Source organism: Cygnus olor, chromosome 5 (genome assembly GCF_009769625.2).
Source record: "Cygnus olor isolate bCygOlo1 chromosome 5, bCygOlo1.pri.v2, whole genome shotgun sequence".
Lineage (NCBI taxonomy): Eukaryota > Metazoa > Chordata > Aves > Anseriformes > Anatidae > Cygnus > Cygnus olor.
The window spans coordinates 56,781,257-56,809,210 of NC_049173.1; the positions used below are offsets into that span (position 1 = coordinate 56,781,257).

A 27,954-nucleotide genomic window follows, 5' to 3' on the forward strand; every position below is an offset into this window, starting at 1 on the left:
ATATTAGAACTGCACATTTTATTCTGCAATCCTCTAGCAAAGAGGTTTGCAGAACCACTGTCCAGCTTACCTCTGATACACTCCCCAACCACACTGACTCTAGTGAGTAAGACCAGACTTACACAGAATATTTCATATGGAAATGTTCACAAAGCAGTGGACTGCTCTTAGAGAAAAGTGGTTTTCCTTTCGCAAGTCTTTGGAGATTTTTACAGACTTTTCAAAGAAATAATAAAGAACTTTCAACATGCTCTTTGCTGACATATCAGTACTAGATAGGAAGTTTATTTCTGTAATGATTCAAAACCAACACCCAGCACTGCAAGAGATTGCACCGCAGCGTGACAGGACTATTCATCTGCACAATCTGATTTCAGATCTGAGTTCAGTTGTGCACTCCATTTAAGAGATTTATTATGTATTGTTTCCCTCTTTAATGTTGTTGACATTTGTACAAATTCAAGCACTTAGTAAATCATACAGCTGATGCATCAACCTGTTGTAAATAGGTAGGATGTTGAACACCTGTCAGTTTACTTTTAATCTTGTATACGTAATTGCTTTCTTCTTTGTACTTCTTTATTTCTCATTGGCCATATTTCCTGTGTGCTTGGAGGCAGCAACTATGCAAAGGAAGAAATGTATGTAGGCAATCATATATATACAAAACTTTATATATATTGAAAAAATAAAAGGAACTTTTTTTTTCTATATTTGGCAGATTCTAAGCTACAGTTCTCAGCTATTCTGGGCTTGTGCAGTAGTAAGGGAAAATGTGTCCACAATTTGAATGTAAAAATCATTTTCTCTTAGTTTCTAGGAACTTTCTAGGAATCATTTCAACAGCTAGCACCCAGCAGGGTGCTTTGAATTCCCTCCCATCCATATACACTACCTCCTCCATGGGACTTGTTCACCAAATATTTAGATGGTTACATTCAAATTTAGTACTCTGAAAATAGTATGGAAAACTGATTGTGGATTGGGATCCACTGTGACACAATATGGATTTATGTCGGGGGGGGGGAGGGAGGATGATGTTAAACTGGTATTTCAAAAAAGAAAAGCAGACAATCTTGGGGAGAAAAAAAATCATGGAACCTTCTTTTGCCACTCTTTAGGAAAACATAAGTACAGTTTATATTAATTTGGAAAAACTGACTCAAGTTCTTTAAACGCAATTGTCAAAAAAAACCTGAAAGCTGAAAATATTGCTCCACGAGCTATGAAATTTAGCACTGTGATGAAGGTAGGAATGATCCATGTTTCACTCTTAAAAGCTTTGGGAACGACAACAGCATATGAACCTCCTGGCTCATCAGGCCAAACCTCTTAAATGGCATCCGCCTCTTTAAGTTACAAAGGGTAAAGTATGACTTGCCAACCGTAAGTTCAGAAAGAAATTTCTTTCTGGTTGTTAAGATGACAAAGTAGGCCTGTTGAATTTTCAGTGTGTTTTCTCAGAGCCTTACTTCCCCCTCGAAGCTGCAGTTGGTAGCCGCTGTTAAAGCTGGGATGACAGATTTGAAGGACTTTGTCATCCAGTGTGACAAAGCCTGATTTCCTATGTAGCAAAACATCAGGGATGATTTTTCAAGTTCCTGAAAATGAAATGGAAACAAATCAGTTTTTAGAAATGTAAAAAATAATCTTTTTGTTACACTTGAATAGTTCTGTAAATAATATAAACAGAAAAATAACTTCGGTGGTGTGTGTATGAAGATTACCAAATTTAAATAACTTAACCTGGGAGAGGACTATAGCAGTGGGGCTACTAGCACCCTGGCAAACCAGAAAGCTGTGACATGAAGCAGAAACAAGAAACTACAACATGCTACATCCAGTGAGATTGTTTTCAGCCTTGCAAGTTTGATTTCTGTGCATGAAACTGCAGAGTTTTGAGGATGTGCTCAGGTGATACTATCAAAATTGATAATATCAAAGAACAGAAAAGTAAAGGATGTGCTTCACTGTCATAAGTACCATTCTTGGTCCAGAGACATTACACTTCAGCTTTCAGTAAGTCTTCCCATATGTTCATTTGATTTTTTTGGAATGTTGAAATGTATTGAGGAGTGTTATAATTTCCATTACCACAATTACAACTTAAAGTATACACCCAAAAGGAAGATTGAATCTACTATCCCCATGTAGGCTAATGATATGAAGAAGAAGAAATATGGAACGGTATCCTACTAGAAGAAAAAAGATTTTCAGTAAAATAGGAATATAATGGGTATATTAGAATGAATTTCCAGGGAAAACTTAAACTTTTAAAGCTCGCTCACTGAAGCCAATAATTATTAGAAATTAACATGACTGGCCTGAATAGCAGAATTATTACTATTTGCACATTAGGCCAAGTGCTTTCTACTGCTTTGCTATCAGCTAGACGGAAAACTGTGAGACTAGCTCCAGAGGGAATGAATGGTTCTTCAGCATACTCTTACTTTTCTGTTAGGTTTACTGTGACTTCAACAGTATTGGCTTGAACGGTCCCTGTATGTTGTCAGTTGGATGTAAAAGCACATTTTAACTTTATTCCATGTATAAGTTGAATTGCACTTTAAGAAAAGCATTGGTTCTCTGTACTCTGGAACTGTTCTTTCTTAAAATAAAAAAAACTATATCACTGCTAAAGGAAGAAAGAATTCCTCCACTAGAGATTCATTATTCGGTCTAACAAAGTATGTTAATGTAGCTGTGATTCTAGCTTTTATCATCATAGGATGTCAATGTTTTTGTAAATCTCAAAGCATTTTTTCTTTCCTTCTCATATCTATTTAATGCATTTACAAGAATGAGAGAAAGAATCATTAATTGTAGAAAGAAGACCATTGAGATTAAGCAATCAGGCCAAATGCATTAGTTCTGTTCATTTTTTCAGCAGATTTCCACCCACTTTCATGGAAAAAATACTGAAGTCTAATATTTTCTGGAAGTAAAATATCTTGTTAAACCACATTATGAGTAGTTTAATATGCATTAAAAACATATAAAGGCATTATAATATAGATATGGATTATAGTCTGATGATAACAGGACATGACAGTAGGAAAGATCACTGGTTTGAGGCCTCTTTACTGGAAGGCTTCATAGTTCAGTGGTACGTTATCACATTTTTGCTGGAAGGATTTTAGTTATGAAAAACTGAAATATGCTATCCTTTTAATAAATGTGTAGATTTAAAAGGGAAGAGGGAAAGAAAAAAGACTACGATCTTCAACCTTACCTTAGGTAGGGCAAGTTAAGGGTCTATTCCTTCAGCTGAACCATTCTTTGCCTGCAGTTTTCAAATATTGAATAATATGAAACTAGAATCATAGATCTGTTTTACATAAAATGCTGACAGGAAGACTAGCTGCAAGATCTCATTTGCAAGAGGGAGAAATGAGTTTTGCTTTCTAACTTTTTTCCAGAATATATTGTATAAAATAGTGTTGTACTGGCAGGAGTGGATTAGATGGCCTTAATCTACATAGTCATTTGATTTCTCTAGTAGATTTTGGGTCTGGAGGATTAAAGATGGGTCTAAAATACCATATATATTTGGCTGACCCCCCATATCGGGCAAGACAACGGTTTGGTTTGTTTAGGCAGTAGGAGAATTGATATGTTCCACAACTAGTTTTTTAGACCGCTGATATTTTTCCTTTCTCACACTCTTTCATTGCTATTTTTCAATTTGTGCAATAAAATAACACGAAGAAAATTTTTTATTACTGCATAATCTTAATTTAGCTCTAGAGCAGACCAAGCAGAAGAATTTGATGATTCCAGTTCTTTGCTACCAGTGATTTTTGTTACTTAAACTTTATATAATCCCTTCTTAGTTTCTGACTTTTTTTTTAATTTAGATACTGGCCTTGTAGGTGCTTAAGTAATTACATGTAAACTTAATGTAAACATTTGCCCTTAAGCTATTTTGTCCTTTATTGAACTCCTTACAAATTGAGTTTATGAGATTATGTTTTATGAATACTCATTTTTTTATTGCTTTAATCTTTTAGGATAATCTTTTAGGAGAGTCTAAACTTAATGTACTCTCAACAAAGGAAGAGGCTGTTTGCCAATGGCTTTGTTTCAACAGTCTGATTAAACCACATCTCCCAATGATTCAGAATGTTAAGAGTATAGAGGGCAATACATCCATAAACACATCTTACCTTCCATATCTCTATAAAATTTTGATTTCAAATCTGTTGATTTATTTTCTTCTTTATATTTTCTTTTATTTCATATCATACAGTATCCCCATCCTGCATTTTCCTTGTGTCACCTGTGTAGATTGCAACCCACATATTTGGAACCCTGCTTAACAACTTAGGTACAGGATATAAGGGATTTGCATGTGTTGCACATCTGAGCACGCTGAATGATTTTTTTCTAGCAATTAAAAATTATATTTAGCTAGTTTTGCTCTCCATGTGTCTATCTTTTGGTAAAGCTAACAGGAAAAATTGTATTTGAGAGGCGCAAGAGATTTTTGCCAAGGTATTGCACAGAACAAGAGTGAGAGTGGAACCTAGCCTCCTTTGAGACTTGGCCAGCCTCCACAGCACCACCGGTGGCCTGAATCCCAGGAAGCTGCTTCCCCAACTTACATTTCTGTGATCAGACATATTCAGAGCAGCCCGAACCTGGGAAGTGGGCAACCCCATGCCTCATTTTACTGTTGGAGCCTGGTGCTGTCTGCCTGTTTACACAAAGCCTCAGCTGGATGTAACTCACAGAGTCCAGCTCCTCAGAAAAATCTTTAATGCTTTTAGCTTCTGCACAATGGCATACCAGCATTCCCACCTCAGCAAAGCAGCTGGATAGGTCATGGGCCTTGGAGAGAAAAATGTAGAAGCTGTCGCAGCTGTCTGTGATAGCAGGGGTGCAACACTGATCTTAAAAGATTCAGAGTACTATGTCTCAGAGCATGTAGCTGAGAGTAAATCTGTATTCCAGGTGTCTCCTGTCTAGCAGATGTTTCCTTTCCTCTTACTGTTCTAAGAGGCACTGGTTTGTATAAATTATTAGGTATTTATCATAGTGGCAATTTTCACCCAGCTGAAATCCCATTCCATCAAATACCTTCTCTTGTGGTCACAAATATTTAATTGATGTGAAGTAGACTTGGGGAGAGCTGGTCTGAGTTATTCCTTATGCTTTCTAGTACAACATTAATCATGAGACTCATGGCTGTTCAGTGCTGGCAGATGCAGTTAAATTAATAACCATGGAAAAGGAGAGGAAAACGTAGGGCTGAACGCGCAGGTGTGGGACAGTGCCCAAGCCAAGGAAGGCATTGGAAGGAAATGTTAGAGTTCCTTTGAAAACTTGGCCTTTAATATCTTTATCTTTCTCATTCTGCTGCTTGTTAAAATAGGGATAACCTTAGTCCTGTTGATTCACAGAGGACAAAATAGGTGGATCATGACGGTATACATATATATTGCCTGGCTATCGGCTCTTCAGGAGGGACAGGCAGCACAGAAGGGGTGGTGGCGTGGCTCTCTACATTAGAGAATCTTTTGATGTTGTGGAACTCCAGGCTGGGAATGATAAGGTTGAATCCCTGTGGGTTAGGATCCGCGGGAAGGCCGGCAAGGCTAGCGTCCTGGTCAGGGTCTGTTATAGACCGCCAAACCAGGATGAGGAGACGGATGAGGAGTTTTATAGGCAACTGACAGAAGTTGCAAAATCGTCGGCGCTTGTCCTCGTGGGGGACTTCAGCTTCCCGGATATATCCTGGAAACACAACACGGCACAGAGAAAGCAGTCTAGGAGGTTTCTGGAGAGTGTGGGAGATAGCTTCCTGATGCAGCTGGTCAGTGAACCTACCAGGGGTGGTGCCCCGCTAGACCTTCTCTTCACAAACAGAGAAGGACTGGTGGGAGATGTGGTGGTCGGAAACCATCTTGGACAGAGTGACCACGAAATGGTAGAGTTCTCTATTGTTGGCGAGGCCAGGAAGGGGACCAGTAAAACTGCTGTATTGGACTTCTGGAGGGCTGACTTTGAGCTGCTCAGGACGCTGGTTGGCCGAGTCCCTTGGGAGGCGGTTCTGAAGGGCAGAGGAGTCCAGGAAGGCTGGGCGCTCCTCAAGAAGGAAATCTTAACGGCACAGGAGTGGTCCGTCCCCACGTGCCCAAAGACGAGCCGGCGTGGAAGAAGACCGGCCTGGCTCAACAGAGAGTTGCGGCTTGTGCTTAGCAGGAAAAAGAGGGTTTATAATCTTTGGAAAAAAGGGCAGGCCACTGAGGAGGACTACAAGGATGTAGCGAGGCTGTGCAGGGAGAAAATTAGAAAGGCCAAAGCTCATCTGGAGCTCAACCTGGCTACTGCCATTAAAGACAACAAAAAATCCTTTTACAAATATATCAATGCGAAACGGAGGACTAAGGAGAATCTCCATCCTTTACTGGATGCGAGGGGACACCTGGTTACTAAGGATGAGGAAAAGGCTGAGGTGCTTAATGCCGCCTTTGCCTCAGTCTTTAGCGGCAATACCGGTTGTTCTCTGGATACCCAGTGCCCTGAGCTGGCGGAAGGGGATGGGGAGCAGGATGTGGCCTTCGCTATTCATGAGGAAATGGTTGGCGACCTGCTAAGGAGCTTGGATGTGCGCAAGTCGATGGGGCCCGATGGGATGCACCCGAGGGTACTGAAAGAACTGGCAGAGGAGCTGGCCGAGCCGCTTTCCATCATTTATCGGCAGTCCTGGCTATCGGGGGAGGTCCCAGTTGACTGGCGGCTAGCCAATGTGACACCCATCTATAAGAAGGGCCGGAGGGCAGACCCGGGGAACTATAGGCCTGTCAGTTTGACCTCAGTGCCAGGAAAGCTCATGGAGCAGATTATCTTGAGGGTCATCACGCGGCACTTGCAGGGCAAGCAGGCGATCAGGCCCAGTCAGCATGGGTTTATGAAAGGCAGGTCCTGCTTGACGAACCTGATCTCCTTCTATGACAAAGTGACGCGCTTGGTGGATGAGGGAAGGGCTGTGGATGTGGTTTACCTTGACCTCAGTAAGGCTTTTGACACCGTTCCCCACAACATTCTCCTCAAGAAACTGGCTGCTCGTGGCTTGGACTGGCGTACGCTTCGCTGGGTTAGAAACTGGCTGGATAGCCGGGCCCAGAGAGTTGTGGTGAATGGAGTCAAATCTGGTTGGAGGCTGGTCACAAGTGGTGTCCCCCAGGGCTCGGTACTGGGGCCGGTCCTCTTTAATATCTTTATCGATGATCTGGATGAGGGCGTCCAGTGCACCCTCAGTAAGTTTGCAGATGACACCAAGCTAAGTGCGTGTGTCGATCTGCTCGAGGGCAGGAAGGCTCTGCAGGAGGATCTGGATAGGCTGGAGCGATGGGCTGAGGTCAACTGTATGAAGTTCAACAAGGCCAAGTGCCGGGTCCTGCACCTGGGGCGCAACAACCCCAAGCAGAGTTACAGGCTGGGAGATGAGTGGTTGGAAAGCTGCCTGGCCGAGAAGGACCTGGGAGTATTGGTTGATAGTCGGCTGAATATGAGCCAGCAGTGTGCTCAGGTGGCCAAGAAGGCCAACAGCATCCTGGCCTGTATAAGAAGCAGTGTGGCCAGCAGGTCTAGGGAAGCGATTGTCCCCCTGTACTCGGCTCTGGTGAGGCCGCACCTCGAGTACTGTGTTCAGTTTTGGGCCCCTCGCTACAGGAAGGACATGGACGTGCTCGAGCGAGTCCAGAGAAGGGCGACCAAGCTGGTGAGGGGTCTGGAGAACAAGTCTTACGAGGAGCGGCTGAGGGAGCTGGGGTTGTTCAGCCTGGAGAAGAGGAGGCTCAGGGGCGACCTTATCGCTCTCTACAGTTACCTTAAATGAGGCTGTAGTGAGGTGGGGATTGGTCTGTTCTCCCACGTGCCTGGTGACAGGACGAGGGGGAATGGGCGAAAGTTGCGACAGGGGAGTTTTAGGTTGGATGTTAGGAAGTACTTCTTTACCGAAAGGGTTATTAAGCATTGGAACGGGCTGCCCAGGGAGGTGGTGGAGTCACCATCCCTGGAGGTCTTTAAAAGACGTTTAGATGTAGAGCTTAGCGATACGGTTTAGTGGAGTGCTTAGTGTTAGGTCGGAGGTTGGACTCGATGATCTTGAGGTCTCTTCCAACCTAGAAATCTGTGTCTGTGTCTGTGTCTATACATTTTCTAGGTTTGTCTTCTTTGCAATTACTTGTATTTGGGTTATATTCATCACTCTTGGTTGTAATTTCAGGTTTCAGCAGCTTGTTTCAAATAGAAATACATGCTGAGACTTTCGTGTATTAGTATCTCTTTAGAAATACAAGGTTGAAATGCAAGTACTAACTGTGAATGGCTCGATATTTTTTAACTGAGGCTGGTTAAGGAAATAGAACCAGGGCGCCTTTCTGAGGGTGGAATAATTCCTGTCAGCTCCTGCCTTCTGCAGGCAGGGGTCTGCTTCCAGCCCCCCTAGAGATAGGAAAGCTTGTGCCAATGTTTTCCTGCCAGCTCCGCCACCTCTGTGTAGTCCTCTTCTCCCAGGGTCCTCTGGCTACTCCAGGACCCATGCCTGCATTGGTGTCAAGAAGAAAAAAATCGGTCTCTGTGCACGTAGCTTGCTAGGTGCTAGACTGATGAAGTAGCACAGGCACAGCTTGAGCTAACCCCTGCCAAAGAGGCAGAGCACTAGCAGTCAGCTCTTCTCTGAGAGGGTGACTTTTGGCTTTCACTACTCATGCTTCAGTCTGTTTACACTGAAGGAGGACCCCATGGCACAAGTAACTCACCAAAATAATGAACTGATTGATCTGAAATACATCTGAGGCTCACCAGGAAACCGCAGCATGCTTTCTGTTCCTGACGCCTGTCTCAATATCTGCATCTCGGACAAAAGCACTGGCGGCCAAATGACAAGTGCCTCGTATTTACACAATCAGCTATTGAGGCTAGATGTCAGTGAGCATTCCCTCTACCCCCCATACTTTATCGTGGGTTGGCGCACTTTATTTCTCCAGTACTGAAAAAAGAATACAAATGAAGATCAGAATAAAGTTCAGCTACCCAAGCTCCATTCCTCGCTTGCCTCCCACTCTCATCTGCTGCTCTCTTCTGCGAGCACAGGCTCCTTGCTGCAGTGTAAACAGTTTCCCCACTGCGAGCCCTTTCCTACAGAATGGCCCGTCAACACCACGATTAACTGATGTATGTTATTGCCATCCTTGCTGTGCTCTTCCTGCCTCCACCACGTGTCGCTGGGGTGGTCCTTGTGTTGAAGTAGAGGGAAGAGCTCCAGGCACACAATGTTTGTAGCAGTAGGGATTGTCTTGGTTTGTGCCCGATCCTAACAGGAGAGACAGTTTGCAGAGAGTGCAGCGTGATTTTTCTTTCGGGGGCAGAGGGTGGGGTATCATCAGACCCCTAAGTTTTAAAGAAATTGTGAAGAACTTGAACTCACTTTAACCACTCTTGACAATGCCAGCTGTGAAGTTAGCTTAACTCTTCTAGGTTTATTCTGTTTTTCCATTATTTTGTTCAGAAGATGAATGCATGTATATAGTGCTTTTATGCATAGTCATCTTTTTATTCTTTTCTATTTGATGGTTTCATGAGCTATGGGCAAAGAGGAAACTAATTTATATTCTTTTTTTTTTTTTTTCCAATTTTACTTTCACCTGATTTCTCAAATACTTTATTCTTCTGGGAGGGTGGTAAATGTCTGGCAAACTCATAATCCTAAAGCGTCAGCTGATCTCTAAAGAGGTGGCTCTGGTCCTCGCTCCATTACAACAGATGCGTGATTTGTTCTTGCCATTGCTTGTTGTACTAGTAATATTATATCATTATGACACTATCTTTACCTCTGGTATTAATTTGACCTAGTGAAAAATAAATCTCTCTTTCGAAATATCCAGAATTAAGAAGAAATATCCTGAAGTTAAATTTGGAAATGCCAACAAATTCTGCATTTTTTTTATTAGACTGACCAAAAAGCAGATGGCTTCAGAATAAAAAGTATCTTCTAATCATTACTATTTTTTATAAGGATTATTTTTCAGACTGGATTTCTATTGCTGCAATATGTGATTTAGTTATATTTTTTAACCTTACCTGGGTACACTAAGCCAAAATGTAAAATGCATGGTAGTACAGTACCGTAATATCTCAAAAATTTCATATATTTCTGGATAATTTACAGTCAGTTTTATTTACACTATTCCATGTGAATCTGTTCAGGTACGTAAAATCCCTATTAGTTACTAAGTTTACTCAGCAGAAAAGAACCTGGTGCTGTTTATACTGGCCTGTGGATGTCACTGTTACGATACAAATCTGACTAAAAATAGCCACGTGTAATGTATAGTGCCATCGATTAATCAAAAAAAAAAAAAAAAAGCTCATGTTTCTTTATAAACTGTCATTGCTGTGAATCCCTTAAGTAGGAGAGAAGAAGGTGAGTAGAGGCAGGTAACGGTCCTCTGCAGCCACTCGTGGGGTGGGAAACGTCTTCTACACAGAAGCTACATTTACAATTGAAAAATATGGCAATAGATAGTACCCTAAGCTACTTTCCAAAAATACTGGGCAAAGATAAAAATATATATATAAATAAAATCTCGGAGTGTGTAAGGGCACAGTGGACTAAAAAGTAGAATCAACATGAGGTAGCAGACCAAGATATCTTCTTGACAGCTTTTTGTTGCCTTTTGTCAGTCAACTGCCAGCCACAAAACTCATGGCTTTAGTTCTTCGTTGCTGTTGGAATGCTAGATAGTTTAAACAGGATTGCTTGGGTGTATGCCAAATCTATGCCGTATATGCACATGCACACACAGACTATGTATATATACACACGTGTATATATTTAAAATGCATGTATGTTTTTGTCTCAGCTGCCATGCATGACTTAAAAAGTGTTGCTGTTAGAGACAGAGAGATGGCAGAGTGGTGAGAAAAAAGTATGACTTGCAGGGGGCTCTGAAGATTACTTGACATCTATCTCCCCTGAAGAATCTTAAATCGCAACTCAGTCCCTTGATAGGGTACATAGTAAAGTATTGTAAAGACTGTTCTGTTAGTGTGACTCTTTTCCTGGAAAAAGCAGTGAGAAATATGCATATGTATATTTGTACGTATGTATTTGTGTAAGTAAAGAGCTCAACTTCTCACCAATCCGCAGGTGTTCCCTGAGCAATCCTTTCAACTCCATGCTGCCCAGAACCATCCAGGTGGTTCTTAACAGCTTTTGTTGTCTGTGGGTTTTGCAGCTATAAGGTTTCCCAGGTAAAGTTCTAAGCTGATGTTGAACTGAGCTTTGTTCAATTCCTCAGACCTTTAACAGGAGAAACATGGAAAAACATGGGGCTTTTAATTTAGGGCAATACCCATTTAAATTCAAGGTGCTGACAGTGTGCCCTACCTCTCTTAAAATGTCCAATTTGTAGGGATGCTGCTGCCTTACCACAAGCACCTTGCCACTTTTCTTCTTATGTTCCAGAGCCTCTTGCTTTAGTCATGCCAGCTTACATGTCTTAACCAAATTAGAAAATCAGGTTTTGCTAGTAACCTGGTAAAAAATAAAAATAAAAAAAAACATCCTGAAGTAGTTAAAAATACGATACTGCTTTTTTGAATCTTAAAATGAATCTTAAAATAGAGGGTATAATGGCTGAATCCTACCTACCTACTGGCTTTTCTGATGCAAATACAGGCTGGGGGGGGGGGGGGGGGGGAATGTTTGCCAGGTAAGCCTCTCTGTCTCTACATGCGTGTTTTATTGGGGACATATTCTGGAACATTCTTCTCCTACAATATTTTGGGAAACTGAAGGATTAGGTTCAAGAGACACTGTATAAGCTTCCTAATGGAATCTTGCTGGAATATGATCTCTTCATACTTCTAAAGGAGTAAGGAAGAGAAGAATGCTTCAGTATTCATTTTAAATATTATACCACTGTTCTTACGGCTCTGAGTGCACATCATAAAGCCATTGAGTGCTTCTGCTGTGTGCTGTCAGCATGTGCTTTTGAGGTATGCACAGAAACAAGAAGTGTGTGACAGACTGAGGTGAGCTGGCACGTTCATTCTGAGAAACTGCAGTGCTTGGATTTGGACAATGAGGAGCTACAGAAGTACTGTGTAGCTGTTGTGTTCACTTGGTAGGGGGAAATGATATCTACTGATTTCAAGTGCAAAGTGTTTGTATATATTTCAAAGACAAAGTTACAACGAGTGTGTGGAAACAACTTGCAGATTTCACCTTGGGTGCTTTGAGACTGACAAATATTTCTGATCTTGATAGTTTGCTTCAACTGTGGAGTTCTAAACGATGCTGAAATAAGATATAATGCAGACAGTTCACCTTACTTCTGCAGCAATAATAATTTGCAGCAGAAATATTCAGGAACAGTGTTTGCTTAAAGAGCAATGCAAACAGCTGAGCACAGCTGAGCAGGCTATTGAGACAGCAATTTAGAACATGTAAAATCAAAATGCAGTATGCAAGTAAGAAATAGGTATATGTTGGTTTTTAATTTTCTTTTTGTGATGATCATGGAAACAGAATTGATTACTCATGTCTCTTCATGCACTACCAAGCATATGTTTCTTAATAAAATGCATGCAAATTAACTGAGAGACCAAAACTGCTACAGATGAGCATTTCAAAAAAGTTTTTTTAATTTATGAGAATAATTTTTCAGAGTAACTATCATGGATAATTTTGGTGCACAATGCTTCCTTGTTTTTAGTAATCAGGATAGTTCCAAGCTTGCATAATAATCATGAATATATGTATAACAACAACGTTACTGTTCCTAAAAATTTTGAAGGCTAGAATCATACTTTATACAACAAAGGAAAGGTAGACTTGGGAAGCAGTGTCTGTGCACACTTTATTTTCCTACTGACTCAAAGGTAAATAATCTGTTATATTTAAAACAAAGATATTGTATGCAATGCTTCTAGGTTTTTGTTAGTTCAGGTCTGCAGGGTCACATAAATGAACATAGTCAGTGGGATGAAGCAAGCCTGACTTTAATTAGATGATAGATTCACTTACCCAGTAGCTCTCTTTATGTATATCATTCTAATAGGAGCATTTCCGTTAATTGAAATGAAGATAGTTAACATTTCCTATGAAGTAAAGGCAAGAACCTCATGGACTTTCATCCAGTCTTGAACTACAGACCCCTTATGCACTCCTATTTCTCCTCTAATCCCACCCCAGAAATGAAAGGTGTAAAACAATATGGTAATAAGTTTCCTAATAGGCTTAGTTTAGCAACCCAAGCTGTAGAGAACAAGTTTTGGAAGAAGCATCCATTTTTCCTATTTCTCTGTTGAACTTGGACAGAATCGGAAAGTTCCTCGTTTCCAGCATGGGCCCTGGCCATTAACTGGTCCCCTTGCCAACTCGTAGGAGCCTGCACAAATGCCTATAGACTAAATACAGACATACAGATAGTACCTGTATATATTCCTTCATCTTCTCACCCCACAGTTAAATGGTATGAAAGGATATCATGCTTCTTGCACAGATGTCTTATAGGGAAATAGTGTGAGGAAGGGATGCAGAACAAATTCTTCGCTTTTTATTTGCTTTGTCTAAAGAAAACCATGTTAAAACTGCTCTATGCACTTCCATCTACCATGAAAGCAAAAAGAAAAATGCCACTTTTCTCTTAGGAGAAATATATATATATACATATATATATATATATATATATATATATATATATATTATATAATATAAAATATAAAATAAATATATATACTTATTTTTTCAAAGTATTATATCATTTAAATACAAAAGATTGAGGATAAGACTATTTTTGTAGACAACTGCAAAAATACACAGAGATAACCATGAAAATACAGTACTTACAGAAACTGAGAATAAGAATTTAAATTCAGAAAGTGGGGATGAAGAGGAAAAAAATATGTATATGATTTTAGGTAATTCTGTCCTGAATTCTGTTTTTGCAGGTGCATCTAGCTAGTAGTCCACAGGTGTCAGCATTCATACGGTAGTATATTATTCTTTAGCAGTATGTACTAGATATTCCAAGAATTTTTTTTCTTCACTGTTTGGTATGTAATAACTATTTGTCTGGAATGCAAGTAATGTACAACTATCCTGTTTGCAGTGAGTTTGCTTGGATCATGTTAGAGGTGTAGAAATAAATGTATCTTCTGAGGACAAGTCGTATTTTACAGACAAATAGACTGTGTGTGTATAGGAACAAAGCATAATCTAGTTACCTTTTTTAATACATCCTTGAGAACGTTTACGGCTTATTTTGGCTCAAGTCCTTTTAGCTCGTGAGGTCTATGACAGTGTCATTAAATCAGCGTGGTGCTTGTAGATAAGGAAAGCTCTCCTTTCCCATCATCTACTTCCTGATGTCTCTCTTTTCTTTGGGTGTCATGCAGTCATGTATTACTTGGACTTTCTGGGTTGAAAATTGACAAGACAGTATTTGAATTCTAAAATATTTTTCTTCATTACATTTAAAAGAGAAATACGTAAGCATATTTTTGTTATTTGACGTTTTCAGCCAGATTGATAAATCATCACCACCAAATCACAAGCAATTTGAGATCGTAAGTATGCTTGAAAATCTTGCATCACCTTTCTATCAGCCACAGGTATTATGAAAATCTAAGTAAAATACTCAGTTATGGAACAAAGCTCTGTAATAAAAGAAAAACAAAACAACAAAAAAAGCCTTTTGTTTTGAAAACCCACATTATTGCAGTTGGATTTGATGCTAAATTCTGTAGTTTTAAGGACACTCAGATAATATATAAAAGAGCATCTGCACTATCATTATTGCCTCTTTTCTGGTTAGGTAACAGTATAGTTCTCCCCAGGTCAGGGTATAGGATGGCTAGACCAGATGGCACCATACCACTTTGGATACAGAACACTGCCTATAGCACTAATGGCAGGAGGCATGAGTCTTGTGGGAGTTGACCTGGTATAGCCAAGCAGGCAAGTTGTGTGGTGGTGGAATGCAGAAGTCCGTGGGATGGGCTAACCCACCTCAGTATGTTTGTTCCAAAATGACAGGGAGGTGATTGATGCATGGTAAATGCGTGGGGGGCTCACAGCTCACATGTTTGGCATCGATCTGCTCTCAGATGCTGCTGTCAGAGAAAATACATGCTAGTGGCAGAGCTGGAATGAGGATGTAAGGCCCAGCATGGGGTTATGCAGCCATAGAACAGCCTAATCATGCAGCAGGAAATAAGGCCAAAGCTGTATGTGAGCATGATACCGAAGAGAGAAATTTCTGTGAAGATGCTAACTGAAACACCCTGTTACAATTTTGTTGATGAAAATGCTTAGAAAAAATAGGCATCCTTGAAAAAATTCTCTGTGGTTTCTTTTGCTTTAGAGGATGGCAGGTTGTCTGACAAGGAATGCAGGCATGCTGTGAGATAAATTTAAAAGTAAAATTATCATGTCTGAACCTATGTCTGATCGCTTCAATGCTTTATACAAGTTGGAAAGGAGAAGTCTGATATTGCTGTGTAGTGGCATTACGTTGCTGTGCTAGCTGCTGCCAAGAGGATACATCAGTGTTTTGGTTCAAATATTTTATTGTCTGCATTACTGTAATGCCTAGGACTTGCAGTCGCAGACTTAGAGATTGCTGGTTTGAGTTCCTTGAAGAATTGCAAAGCAAGAAAATCTGCCTTTCCTGAATGAACCTTATCAATTAATTTCACTTCTTCCACACATGCAGGTAGTGTGACAAACTCCTGTACCCTTGCCATACTGTTTTCATCTTGCTGTGCATGGAGACAGCCAAATGACTTGCAGGTAGAGGTTTTGTGTATGAAGTGGCTGGCTATGCTCATAAACCATGTTCATTCTTCTTCTCTTTTCCATTTTCTTCCTGCTCCTTTTAAGAGTTTAAAAGGTGCCTTTTCCTGACTTTTTTTTGTTTGCAGGAGGGAGTAAAAAACTGTAGTTAGAAAAGAATCAGGTCTGTGGCCAAATAAATCCAAATTATAACTATGAGATTCTAAACAAAACTAGCTTGGAGGTCATGAAGGGCTGTCAGAAATGGAACAGAGGAGTGATATCTAAGCCAAGAAGCTGATGACCCAAAAAAACAGTAGCAAATCTAGGAGCAAACTTCTAAGCAACAACTTATAACATTTTTTTTTTTTTTTTTGCTGTAGATTTAGACTACACAGCTAAGAACTGACAAATTTTAAAAGTTTCAGTTATTGTTATAGACATTCTCAAGGAACGTGGTTTTAAAGAAAAGATGCACAGATTTTCAAAATAGATCTAAACAGTGGAAACAGACATTATACAATAGGTTTATTACTGATAGTGATTTTTTTTAGTCAAATTATAGACTATGTTCATATAAACAATATTATATGTTCTTTACTTAACAAATTAGGCTGCTAAGCAGAAACAGAATTACATTGCACCAGTTCATAGGCTGATACTGCAGAGCTGGAGAACACTAATCTCTTGTGCTGTTTGCTTCAGATAAGAAGCAAAATAAGTAAACACATATAATATGAAATAAAAATGACTGTTGAAAGTAGCCTACTTAGGAAATTTGGATAGGGTTATATATTGGATGCTGTTACTATAGTTATCTTTCATGCTCTTCACCTGCTTCGTGATTTCAGTGCTTTCTCTATGATCTTTTTGTATTGTTGCAGAAGGATTTTTTCACTTCTGTAAAGGTCTGTTCCAAGGATTACAGCATGTTCCATGTTCAAGGATGCCAAACTCCTCTCTTTTGGCCCAAATCTTTTATAACAAAATGGAGCTTCTTTGCTGAAAAAATAAATAAATAAAATTAAATTTTAAAAAAATAATAATAATAATTTGTGGTAAATGTTAACTATAAGTTTGTCTCTGTTCCTTGTTTTAGATGGATAAATTATGGCCAAAGCTGGAAAGGTAACTCTGTTTAAGAATGTAAACCTGAATCTATAAAGCATAAGCCTAAAAATATGCATGCAAGTACAGTGAGCTATCGAATCAAAGCCCAAATGCTTTATATCAGGCAGAAAACACAGACCTTGTGGATATAAGAAATTTCTACCTAGTTAGAGAGAAAAGGTCTATTAAATTACCATAGAAATTAAATATTAAAATATGGAAATCAGTGAGTTTCATGGGTTTGTGTCTTAGCAACACAAAGTAAAATCTTTATAGAAATGTTCCATTTTTTAATTCATCTATTACAAACTTTAGCTCTGTAATCTGCTTTCTAGACCTTCTCCGTTGTGACTGACAGCTTTATCAGACTTAATGAGGGACCTCCTCATCATGCTCGTGCCTATGGCAAAATTCCTACTGTTTTCAGTAAGAACAGAACATTTGCGAATAATTTTACTGTTCTGCTAAAGAAAACTGGCAAATATCAAACAAGATGAATTTTGTATTGCGGAGCTTTAAAATAGTACAGAAATGTCCTCCTTGCAAGAGTTGTGCTCAACAATTCTCTAACCATTATTTTTCATACTATTTAAGTCTGGTGATAGAAAATCAATAATTTTGGATGGTGCTGTAAATGTGCAGTGTCAGACAACATTTTAGACCAAGGAATTGCTCTGGTGTTCTCAAAGGTCTTGCAAAATATTACCGTATATTACTGGCCATTTAGCATCATCTTTCTATTTCACGCTTCGATGAGTGACATAAGTATGCATTCAACCAAGTCCTTCACTAAACATATGGAAAAAAATGCATAACTTCATAGTTTGTTTTAATAACAGTTCCAAATTGTGTGTTTTCTTCATAATTTGAATTTGCTATTTCCTACTTCTTTGAATTTGCTTCTTATTATGTATTTTGTTAAAACCGTTGGAGGTCATCTAATCCACCCTCCTGTTTTGGAGCTTTACCATTGTCATTACTAACCTGGATCAGACATAGTTTGGTCAAGCCTTATTTTGGAAATATTCAAGAATGGATATTTCAGTACTTTGTCACCTGTTCTTATGGTGCATTACCAATATAATATTTTTTTTCTTAATGTTCAATCTAAACCTCACACATGGCTGTTGTCATTAATCAGATCATCTAGCACTAAGTAGAGTTTTATACTGTCATCCACGTAACTATTTTCAAGTAGTTGTAGGCTGCTAGAAGTCCTTAGTTTATTTTTTTTCCAATTGAGTTCATTTTCTTATAATTGTTGCAGTTCACATATTAAAGACCCCTGATCATCTTGGAGAAGTTCTATAGAACAGCTACATGGTCTTTCAACACCATTCCTGAACTGAGAGGGTGCGGAGGGGCAAAGCTAGACAGAATTGTATATGCAGTTCAAGTAGTGCCAAGGGAAGGTTAATAACCATTTGGTCTGTTGGCCACATTTCTCCTAAGGTTTGCTTTATTTGTGATGCAAGTGCACTGTTAGTTGGCTGTTGTTCAAGCTGGTGTTTCCCATAACCTTCAGGTCTTTCCCATCAGTGCTGTTGCTCAGGCTGAATTGATGTACGGGGTTTTTCCAGGTGCAGAATTCAGCAGCTGTTGAACCTCATGAGTTTCTGCTGGAGGAAGTTTAGTTCTCTTTCTGGGCAATAGGTAACAGCTGGCTACAATTACTTTTTGATATGGCTACATTTCTCAGGGAAATAGTTGGCATATGCCACTTATCACAGGATAATTATGTTTTAATATAAAGCTTTAATTTCATGTGGCTTTCTGAAAAGTACTGTGAAAGTACAAATTTCAGTTTAAATCATCTCTCTCTCATAGCCTGTTTTCCTAGCAAAACAACATCCTGATAAGTAGAAAGTAAAATCTGGAGACTCAATCTTCCTTTTATCAGGTGAAATTTTTACAGATCCCAAGAAGTAGGTATATACATAAAGCTACACATTCTGTGATCAAATGAAACCAAAGAAGGATCTCTTAATTTCTACTCTGTCCTGACAAAGACTCCGTCTCATGAAAAAGACATGTCTGAGTCTGCAAATCTGTCTATAAAACAGAGTTCATGTCGAAACTGAGTACCTCAAACCTGAGCAAAAACTCAAGATGATGTACAGGCATATGAACTTTAACTTTTGAGTCACAATTTTGATTCTGGTGATTATAGACTTAGAGAGTTTAAGTCTAATTCTATTTGATCCTGATCTCTTCATCAGGTCCACAGTTTTGATCTATTTTAGAAACAGTTTACAAAATGTCACACTGAAGGATAGTGTGAGTCTTACCTTAACATGACTTCAAAAGAAAGAGTATTCATTAGGGAGTGAGGGTGGATTTTTGAGTTTACTTTAACCTTCAGAGCCAATGTTTGTGTATATGAAGCTTAAGAATTTGTGCATTTCCTATATTTCTTAGCCATTAATTCATATTGTTCTGTTATCTATAATATAAAAAAGCTATCTAAACTGGACCAATATCTCTCCTTTTCTGAAGAATTAATGTTCCAGATTGTGTTATTACCATACTTTAATGCTATCAAGCTTACTCAGTTGACAGTGTCAATGAGTTAATTTAAACCACCTTTGTAGAGGTATTTTTATTTCTCTTTGCAGACCTTACCCCCAGCTGTCGTAGTTTCATGCATATGTGCTACATACTGCTAAAAATAGAGCTGCATTATTAAGAAATAAGTAGAAAAATAACACTTTTCTGTCCACAGGTTTAATTCCTCTGCTGGGTTTCTGATCACAGCCTTAGTTTTAGCCTTAGTCTTTCTCTCCCCATCGTTCCGTGTACTAATAGGGTTGGATCAACCTGAATTCAGGAGTTCTGTAACTCTCCATACGGGACCATGGACAAGAAATGGGATGGATGGCCTAGAGTACCACGTAGCTGATGGACTCTTTTCCGAGGGTGTGCGAAAGAACCCCTCTAGGCTGTATTTTTACTTACTAGCACCTTTTTTCTTTCTCCTTATTGTTGGTTATTATCATACAAGAGCAGTTCTCTTACGGTTTTACTCTGTTAATGAAGGGAGCTGAAAGTGTGTTTCTCCTCTACTTCACCTTTACGTCAGAAGTGTCAGCCTTGTCTTGTAGTAGTCTCTTGTAGGAATAAGTCTGGCCTACAGCCTTACAAAGGTTTAGACTATTACAATAAAGAACTACATCTGCTGCTTGCAGACTATATATGATTAGTTATTATTAAGTTTATAGTATCTTTTATGTCTTTTATGTTATATTTTTGTGTTGTTTTTTTTTTTTTTGTCCCCCCCCCCCCCATGACTGTCAGTCACTGGGTTTACATTTCAGTTTTACTTCCCTGCTTCTTCATTCTAATGTTGTAATTAAAGCTTGAAAGCAAAGAACTTAATTCTACGATTTCTTTTGGCATGCTTCTGATTTTCCAGCATTGGTTGATGACCAAGAGCCAGCCTGGCTTCTTGGCTCCGCTTGCTTTATTCTGCTGTGCAACACCAATAGTGCTGTCTCTCAGCAGGAAAGAGCTGTTCCCAGCAGCTTTGGAAGCAGTTTTCCTGAGATTGCAGGAGTGCAGAGCAATGCCTCATCTCTTACGTTCAGTGTGCAGAAGGACACCAGAGACTGACAGACGAGTAGGATCATGTCTTAACAGCATCATAGCTTCTGTATCTTTTCTTAAACTGACAACAAACCTTTTACAACTGTTCAGAAAACACCCCACAACATTTGGTCAGCTATCCTGAGGAGGTAAGTACTTTTTTTTCTTTTTTTTTTTTTCTTGAATTACGATAACAGTTGGACCTGTCAGCTTCATCTTACATAAGTGCTGCCTGGTATACTCTAAAAGAAATTCCTGGAGAATACCTCCCTGCCATTATAAAAAAATCTATCTACGTACAAGCACCTTTGTATGGATGTATTTGTTTATGCACAGCTGTTTAGTATGTTTTCATAGTGTAAAAAAAAAAAATCTTAATATTTATATACGTATATATAGTAGTTATTTAACTGCACTGATACAGACCAAGCAGTACAACTTCCTAGTACAGACCAGCCTGTAGTAAGGGGTGGCAAACATGTCATTTGTTAAGCAGATGGTATGCTACAAACCCCAGTCAACTGTGGAAAAGTTTTAGCTTGACTTTACTATCAGACAAATCTCTAGTACACCTTCTAGTATGCAAACAGACCTACTGACTCTTTAGGAACGAAACAAATTTTGTCACCAGCTGCACAGGTGATTTACTTAACTTCTGGGAATTAAGTAATGCATGTGACCCTCAATGGAGAAAAGGGTTGCTAGATAGTGCTGGAAGCAGGGTGGAATACCAGACTGAGCATGCAACTGAGCGAATTTAGGAAGAACAAGGAAACAGATTATTGTGGTCAGAAAAAAAATGGCAACACAACATTCAACAGAGGTTGAGTGACGCTACCTCGAAACGTACCGCAGCACAAGCCCTGAGCAGGGGGAGGTAGGGAAAGAAATTAAAGCTTATAATTTTGCATTTTTCATTATCTTGAATGATCCTGTTGGCATCCGTCATGGAGAAAAGGAAAATTAGAACATAAATAACATAGCAATGGGATGCAGCAGGCCTCAAGTGCGCAATGTAGTGTCTTTCTGTAAAAAGCTATGTGTAGCAAGATGAAGACTAAGCTTGTAAACATGTGAAAAAATCTGGTGACATAACAGGAGTTTATGGAGTGATGACAGGAAGAAGCGGCTAACATACCAAGTTACACAGACGTAAGGGAATTTATTGCTGCGTGAAGGAGGTGCGATTTCTCTAGGTGACTTTCCTTAGCCTCCCGTGTAACACCTGATTTCTTTTCAAGGGAAGGGGCAGCACAGCGGGGTGATGTCGGGTCCAGGGGCGATGCCGGCCGTACGGGGGCGGGGGCTGGGGCGGCGGGGGCTGGGGCAGCGGGGCCCGGAGCCGACCCCATTCGCCCTCCTCGGGGCGGCCTCGGGGGCGCTCGCCGCCATCCCGAGGCCTCCGCCGCGCGGCGGGCCGGGCCGGGCCGCCCGTTACCACAGCAACGGGGGCTGCGGGCCGGGGCGGGGCGGGCCGAGCCGGGCCCGGGGCGGGGCGGGCCGGGCCGCCGGGCTCCCGCCCCCCGCAGCCGGCGGGCAGGGAGAGGCGGTGGGCTGCGGAGCGGCGACACGATGGTGCACCACTCGGGCTCCATCCAGTCCTTTCGGCAGCAGAAAGGTCAGTGGCGGCGCGGGGCAGGGCGGGGGGCGGCTGCGGGGGCGCCGCCTGCGGCAGGTGACTGCCGGCAGCCGCAGCGCAGCGCAGCCCCTCGCCGCCCTCCGGGGTTGCGGCGGCTGCACGGGGCCGGGGTCCCCTCCCCTCTCCTCGGGGAGAAAAGTTTTGCCCCCGTAGGACGGGCGGTCCATCGCTGGGATGCGGGAGCGGAGCAGCGGCTGCGGGGGGCTGCCCGCCGCGCTCCCGCCAGGGGCAGGGGTGCAGCGGGGACACCCCTAGGACACCCCTCGGGTCCCCTTGGCTGGCAGAACACGGGCTGTGCTGGCCAGCAAGCGCTACGGTGAATACGTCCTCCGCTGGGGTTAGGGATGCTGTGAAGCCTTTGCTGTGGTTGCGATGGTAAACGGTCCTTTCCTCAGTAAACTCCCAGTATTTTTTCCTGATCTTGGAACCCATACTCTTTTCCTGCGTTATATTCTTCTTTTTCCTCTAATTCTCCTTTGTCAGGTAACATGAAATCTAGATTTGTTTCACAACCAGCATCTTTCCATGCTTCCTCTAGTTTTAGTTGTTAAACAACTCCTTTTTTTTCCTGAGTACAGTATGCCATAAATTATGATTTAATACGGAGTTCTCCATACATAAGTCATGGGCTCACTTATTGGATTTACCCTCATTCAAGTTCTTGTGTTTGAATGGCTAGTGAGAAATAAATAATTCAAAGCACTTATTCCATTCTGGTAATCCCATGATAAATTTAGTTCCTTGCTGTAGAGGTTTTGCATTTACTGCCTATCTTACATGCAGTAACGAGCAGTGTTGTTACACATTGCGTCTTGTTTATCGAGTACAAAGTTAATTAAACAGGATAAAAAAATCTTTTTTTTTTCAAGTGCCGTGGATGCGTTTATAAAAGCATCAAGTGATTTGAATCTACACTGTAAATCTGTGGGTTTTGTTGTTCTTGTTTTTTTTTTTTTTTTTAATTAGAAAACATTTTTTTACATTACAGCAATGATTAGTTGGAGTCCCTGTCAAGGCTCTTCAGGAGCTGTTCAGCTGCTTTGTAATAATATTGGGGAAAAAATAGCCCCAAACTAACTTCATCATATTCTAGTTCAGGGATGATGTTTAATTGCTTTGAAACCAAGCTGTACTGCACAATTTAAGAAATTGTGTGTTTGTGGTAGTCATAAAACTTAATAATAATCTAGTGTTTTTAACCAGTAACCTACTGAGAAGCAGATCCTTCTCTTCTCCCCTTATACCTGAAGAAATCCTGAGTAAGGTACTGAGCCAGTACTGAGATTTTGAAAAAGGGAGAATGCTCTTGTGGAGCTATGTAGCCTGCACAGCACAACTGGGGTGTGCATCGCTTTCCTGATAACCTCATCTGCAGTGTGATGTGTGCTAAATCTATCTGAATGAGTTTGGTCTCAGCTTTTCTCAACCTGCTGCTTCTGGGGATGCGGGAGGACAGCATGAAATCTTGGGTGAAAGGCTACAGAGAAACTAAGAAAACATAAATCACAATCGAGAACTCATCATCTAATCAGGAGGTGTTTGAAAGAAGTGGAGAATCTGGCACCTTGTCATTGACGGAAACTGATCTCAGAAGCTGAGCATCATGTCATTGCCTTCAGTTTTTCCAAACTTGGTCTTTTATGTTATTCTCCTACTTTAAGATTCCGGTGAAGTTCTGTTCTAACTTAGCGTAGCTGAGATTTTGACTAAATGCTCTATTTGTTTTTTTTTTTTTTTTTTTTTTTTTTTTTTTTTTTTTTTTACAAATCAGTGGTAATCCCCACGAAATGGCCAACTGCCCATCACAGCTGTGCCTTACATGCTTCACTTGCATTAAGACCAAGCTTCATTTCTTTTGGGGGGGATTGAAGGGGTGTAACTTTTATGTGGATTCTCAATCATATAGGAAAGGTATAAAGCAACAAAAACAGTAGTTGATGAAAAAAACAGAAGTTGATGTTAACCTTTTTAGATGCAGCAGCTGTGTACCTGCTGTTGTATAATGCAATATTCAAACCAACGTGAAGAGAGGTAACGTTTAAGATAGGAGATTGAATGGGTTAGAGAGCATTGTGTTTCTTTACCTTACCTGCTCTGAATGCTTTTTACTAGCTGAGAAGACAAATAGCATTTTTTGTACCAAAGCTATCTTTACAAGGCTGGAGAGAATTAAAACCAAGTTCTCCAGGCTCTTGGGTGTGTGGGAGTCCTCAACAGAGAAGAAAACCAAGAAAAATGCATTTATACCCCAAGGATTTGTCTCTCATTGGAGTTTGTTTTCTTTCTTCTGTTTTTCCTCCTTGGCAGAGTGAGGAGGTATTCGCAGTAGGAGGCTGCCACTGTAACGTGCCAGCGTGGTTGTGTCTTGCTGCTGCTTCAGGTTGTATACGCAGAGTGAAACTCTCAGTTTTCAAAAGCAGCAGTATAGCACTGCGTAGTGTTATGAAAACGCTGTGAGGTTTGAAGAAAGAATCTCGTTCACCCCTACAATTTTTGTTCCCCTTCTCGTATCTGAAGGTATCCCTATCAAAAAGAGCAATGTGCAGAAGGTAGACTAATCCATGTGTCTGCACAGTAGTGCATTAGATCTGTTGAGCCATCTGTGGAATATTGCTATTTTTAACTTCTGTTGTGGCAGAAGTTGCTTTTTCTGAAATTACTTTCCTCAGAAATATTCTCAAATATGTCATTATTTCATATACTATGCCGTACCTTTATACTTCTTATCTTTTCAAAGGGGGATTCAACCTATGGCCTCATAAGAATTATGTCGGGGGGAAAAGGAAGAAATGTTTCTTAGTTCTTTAGAAGAGAAAAATCTCCCATCAGATGTTAATTCGCAGTTTTGCTTAATACCTCTAAGTAATAAATAGCTGTCCAGGAATGACAACCAAGAACGAGGTAAAGTTGCTGAAGACAAAGACTATCTCCATAGACAGTTTGTAGTTTAATAATTCCAGGGAAAGACAGCTGTCTGGGATTTGGTAGTTGATCACAAGCACAGTCAAGTAACATCCTTTTAAATGCAGAAGATCGAAGTGCGTGGTGGCCTTATGGTAGACTTTGTGGAGCTTGGAATGGATGTGGGTCTGGTGCAAAGCAACTGCTTGTTTCCCTAGGAAGCTTCACTGAAAAATACTTTAGAAGGAGAGGCAACCTAAGGCTTGGAAGAGGCTCTTCTTTTAACAGGCACTTCATTGTGGGTGGGTTTGAATGTTTCTGGCCTGACAGAAGGTAAAACCTACGTTCTGGGTGTGGGTCAAGGCTATAGCGATGCTTTCAAATTTTAGGATCTAGATTTTTAGCCCTGATAAACAGACCACAATTTCCTGTGTGCTCTGTTGGGTGCTCTTACTGACTATTGTTCTTTTTTAATGCCTCTATTAAAGCTTTTTAATGAGAGAGAAAGGCTGGGAGAAATAAAAGAAAATATATTCTTGCTGTAAAACTGAGGGGTTTTTTTAGCATGTTGTATGAGTTTTAGGGACATGGATTGCAGATTAAATCCAGTGCCTAGCTTGAGGTACTTCTCATTCTTTCTGTTCAAGTTGTGTAACAGGACAGAAAGGTGTTCAGCAACTTCAATTCACGGTGGGGCTTTTCTTAGTGAGTGCTGATTTAGCTCCTTGAGGGATTTATCTTGGAATTGCCTGATTTCTGAGCAAATTGGGCATTTCCACAAGGGATGTACTCCATGATCTGAACCGATCAGTGCCAAATATTGTGTTTAATTTCTTAAATTTGTTATCTGAAGTTGTAGTGTGTTTTAGATAGTTTGAGGATTGGATTGAGAACCTCTAAAAAGCTACAGTCCTCCCTATATGGGAGCACTTGTTACTTCATTAACTGCTCTTTGTTAATGAACAAACACCTTTGAGCTTCTTAGAGGAGCGCTGCTGTTTCGGAGTAGAGCATTTTTGTTGTTATTTTTTACTGTAATTTTAAGATCTTAATGATCTGCGTTACTTATAAAGTAACTTGTGAATTCAATTTGCGTTCAGGTTGTGAATTTAAAGGAGGGTTTGTAAAGATCACCTTTGTTTATAGTGCTCCAGAGTTTTCAGCATTCAGAAATTTGGAGTTCTAATTAGGATTTTCTTGGAGAATTCTCCAAGGATGTGTGATACTTCATTGGCTCTGGTGGACCTAGTACACTTAGTAATCCAAAGAAGCTGCTGAAAGCTACTAGAAGATGCATTCTGTCTTGCAAGTTCATGAGAAGTTGTCTTTTACCTGTTTTTCGCAGGAGCAGAAAGAACAGGTTTTCATATTAGCATGAGGAAAAGAATTTTTAGGGCTCAACTCTTTCATTTGCATTCCCGGGAGCAAGCTAGCATCTACTGAAAATTTCAAAGCTATCCTCATCCTGACTCTGAAAGCTGAGGCTAGCACAGCTATTAATACACGTCTTTAAAATGATACCATATTCAAACGGTGCCATTTATAATGTTCTGTCAGTGCACTGAAAAGCCAAGTCTAATTTTTTAAAAAGACTTACACCTGAATATATTTGCTCTTATATTTGTTACCTAGTACAGCTACGCAGTTTAAGGTGCACTTCCCCTTTTTCAATCAAACATCTTAGAAGAGCCCATAATCAGTCTTTTTATTCCAGATTGTGCTGTTGTGGTATAGAACTTAATTGAAAATAGTCATTAAATATGGCATATTTAACCTCCTATTATACAGTGCTCTAGAAGTCTGTTATGTTTTTCCTCACTGAGCAACTATGTAAAATGAGAAACCAAAGGAAATCTGAGTTTCTGGTTTGCCGCATTGCTCTGCCGTCTGGCTGCAGATGATGACCCTGTGGTAAGATATCTGGGCATTAGCTTCCTACACTCTGATTTAAGTACAGCTTAGCAGGGTATTATCTGTGGTCAAACCTTGTACCTGTTCCAGAGCTTTTCGTATCTCCCTCACTAAGGACCTGTTAAAATAGGCAACCTGTGCCAACACTGACTTTCTTTAGAGCTCTCATTTTACCATTTATACTTCATTGCACTTCACCACAAAAGTACAAGTTCCAGGCCTGTCTCCGTGTTTTGGTTGGTTTGTTTCACTTTTTTTTTTTTCAGTTTTGAAATCTGCTAAGTGAAGAAGATTAATAAAACTAGTCTGGCAGTGTGAATTCTCTTGAGTATTTGTAATAATAGTTTTAGTATACTGGATTTGATTTTATAAAATTTTGCAAAAAAAATTAGCGGTAGTCAGCAGTTTGTGATTAAGTATATTTTGTAGCTTCAACCATGACAAACTGAACAATTGTCTCAAGTACAGGGAGTCCCAAGTCCCAAGCTCTGCAGTTAGGTAGCAGTGAATGAAATGATGTGTTTTTTCATTTAAAAGTTGGGGTTGGGGTGAATGACTTGCATTTTTGGTATGCTGTGATAGCAGAAACTAATTGTGCTAAATCCACGTATGACAAGCAACAAGTCTGGTTTTCTGCTTGGGCCTGTCTACAGTGAAGCAGGTAGGGTAGCTGTGTTGTCTCGAGTTGGATACTGGATGAGATTTGCAGAAAGAATGATACGTGTATAGCATTACTCAGGATACAAATCTTGCACTCCCTTTACAAGCTCATTTTATAATCACTTCAGTTCTATGGTAGACTATTTACTGAAGATGAGTGTAACTCAAAACTAAGCTACAGTGTACAGCAATATGTTTCAACAACTCTGAGCCTCAATGAATGCAAATTCATCTATGTTTGCTCAGAATGAGATTCTGAGTCTGCCTCAATTTGGGTTATCATCTGGCTTGTGAGGGCTTGAAGCCAGTGTGACTACTTAAGTGAGGAATTGTTCATTTCCCTGACTGGTGAGGTCGCAGC

At 40.2% G+C, this 27,954-nt stretch overlaps 1 protein-coding gene across 5 annotated transcripts in view; it reads left to right on the forward strand.

Moving 5' to 3' along the window:
- Positions 1 to 27,954, forward strand: part of ANO3 (anoctamin 3) — a 264,589-nt gene that overhangs the window by 101,006 nt on the left and 135,629 nt on the right. Inside the window, exon 1 of one of the 5 annotated variants that reach the window (XM_040558400.1) lies at positions 21,987 to 22,100. The exons of the other annotated variants lie outside the window; for them this stretch is intronic. Within the exon in view, the coding sequence (XP_040414334.1) occupies positions 22,055 to 22,100 (46 nt within the window). The 5' untranslated portion in view covers positions 21,987 to 22,054. Of the gene's footprint in view, positions 1 to 21,986; positions 22,101 to 27,954 lie in introns of those variants that run through there. 5 annotated transcript variants of the gene reach the window in all.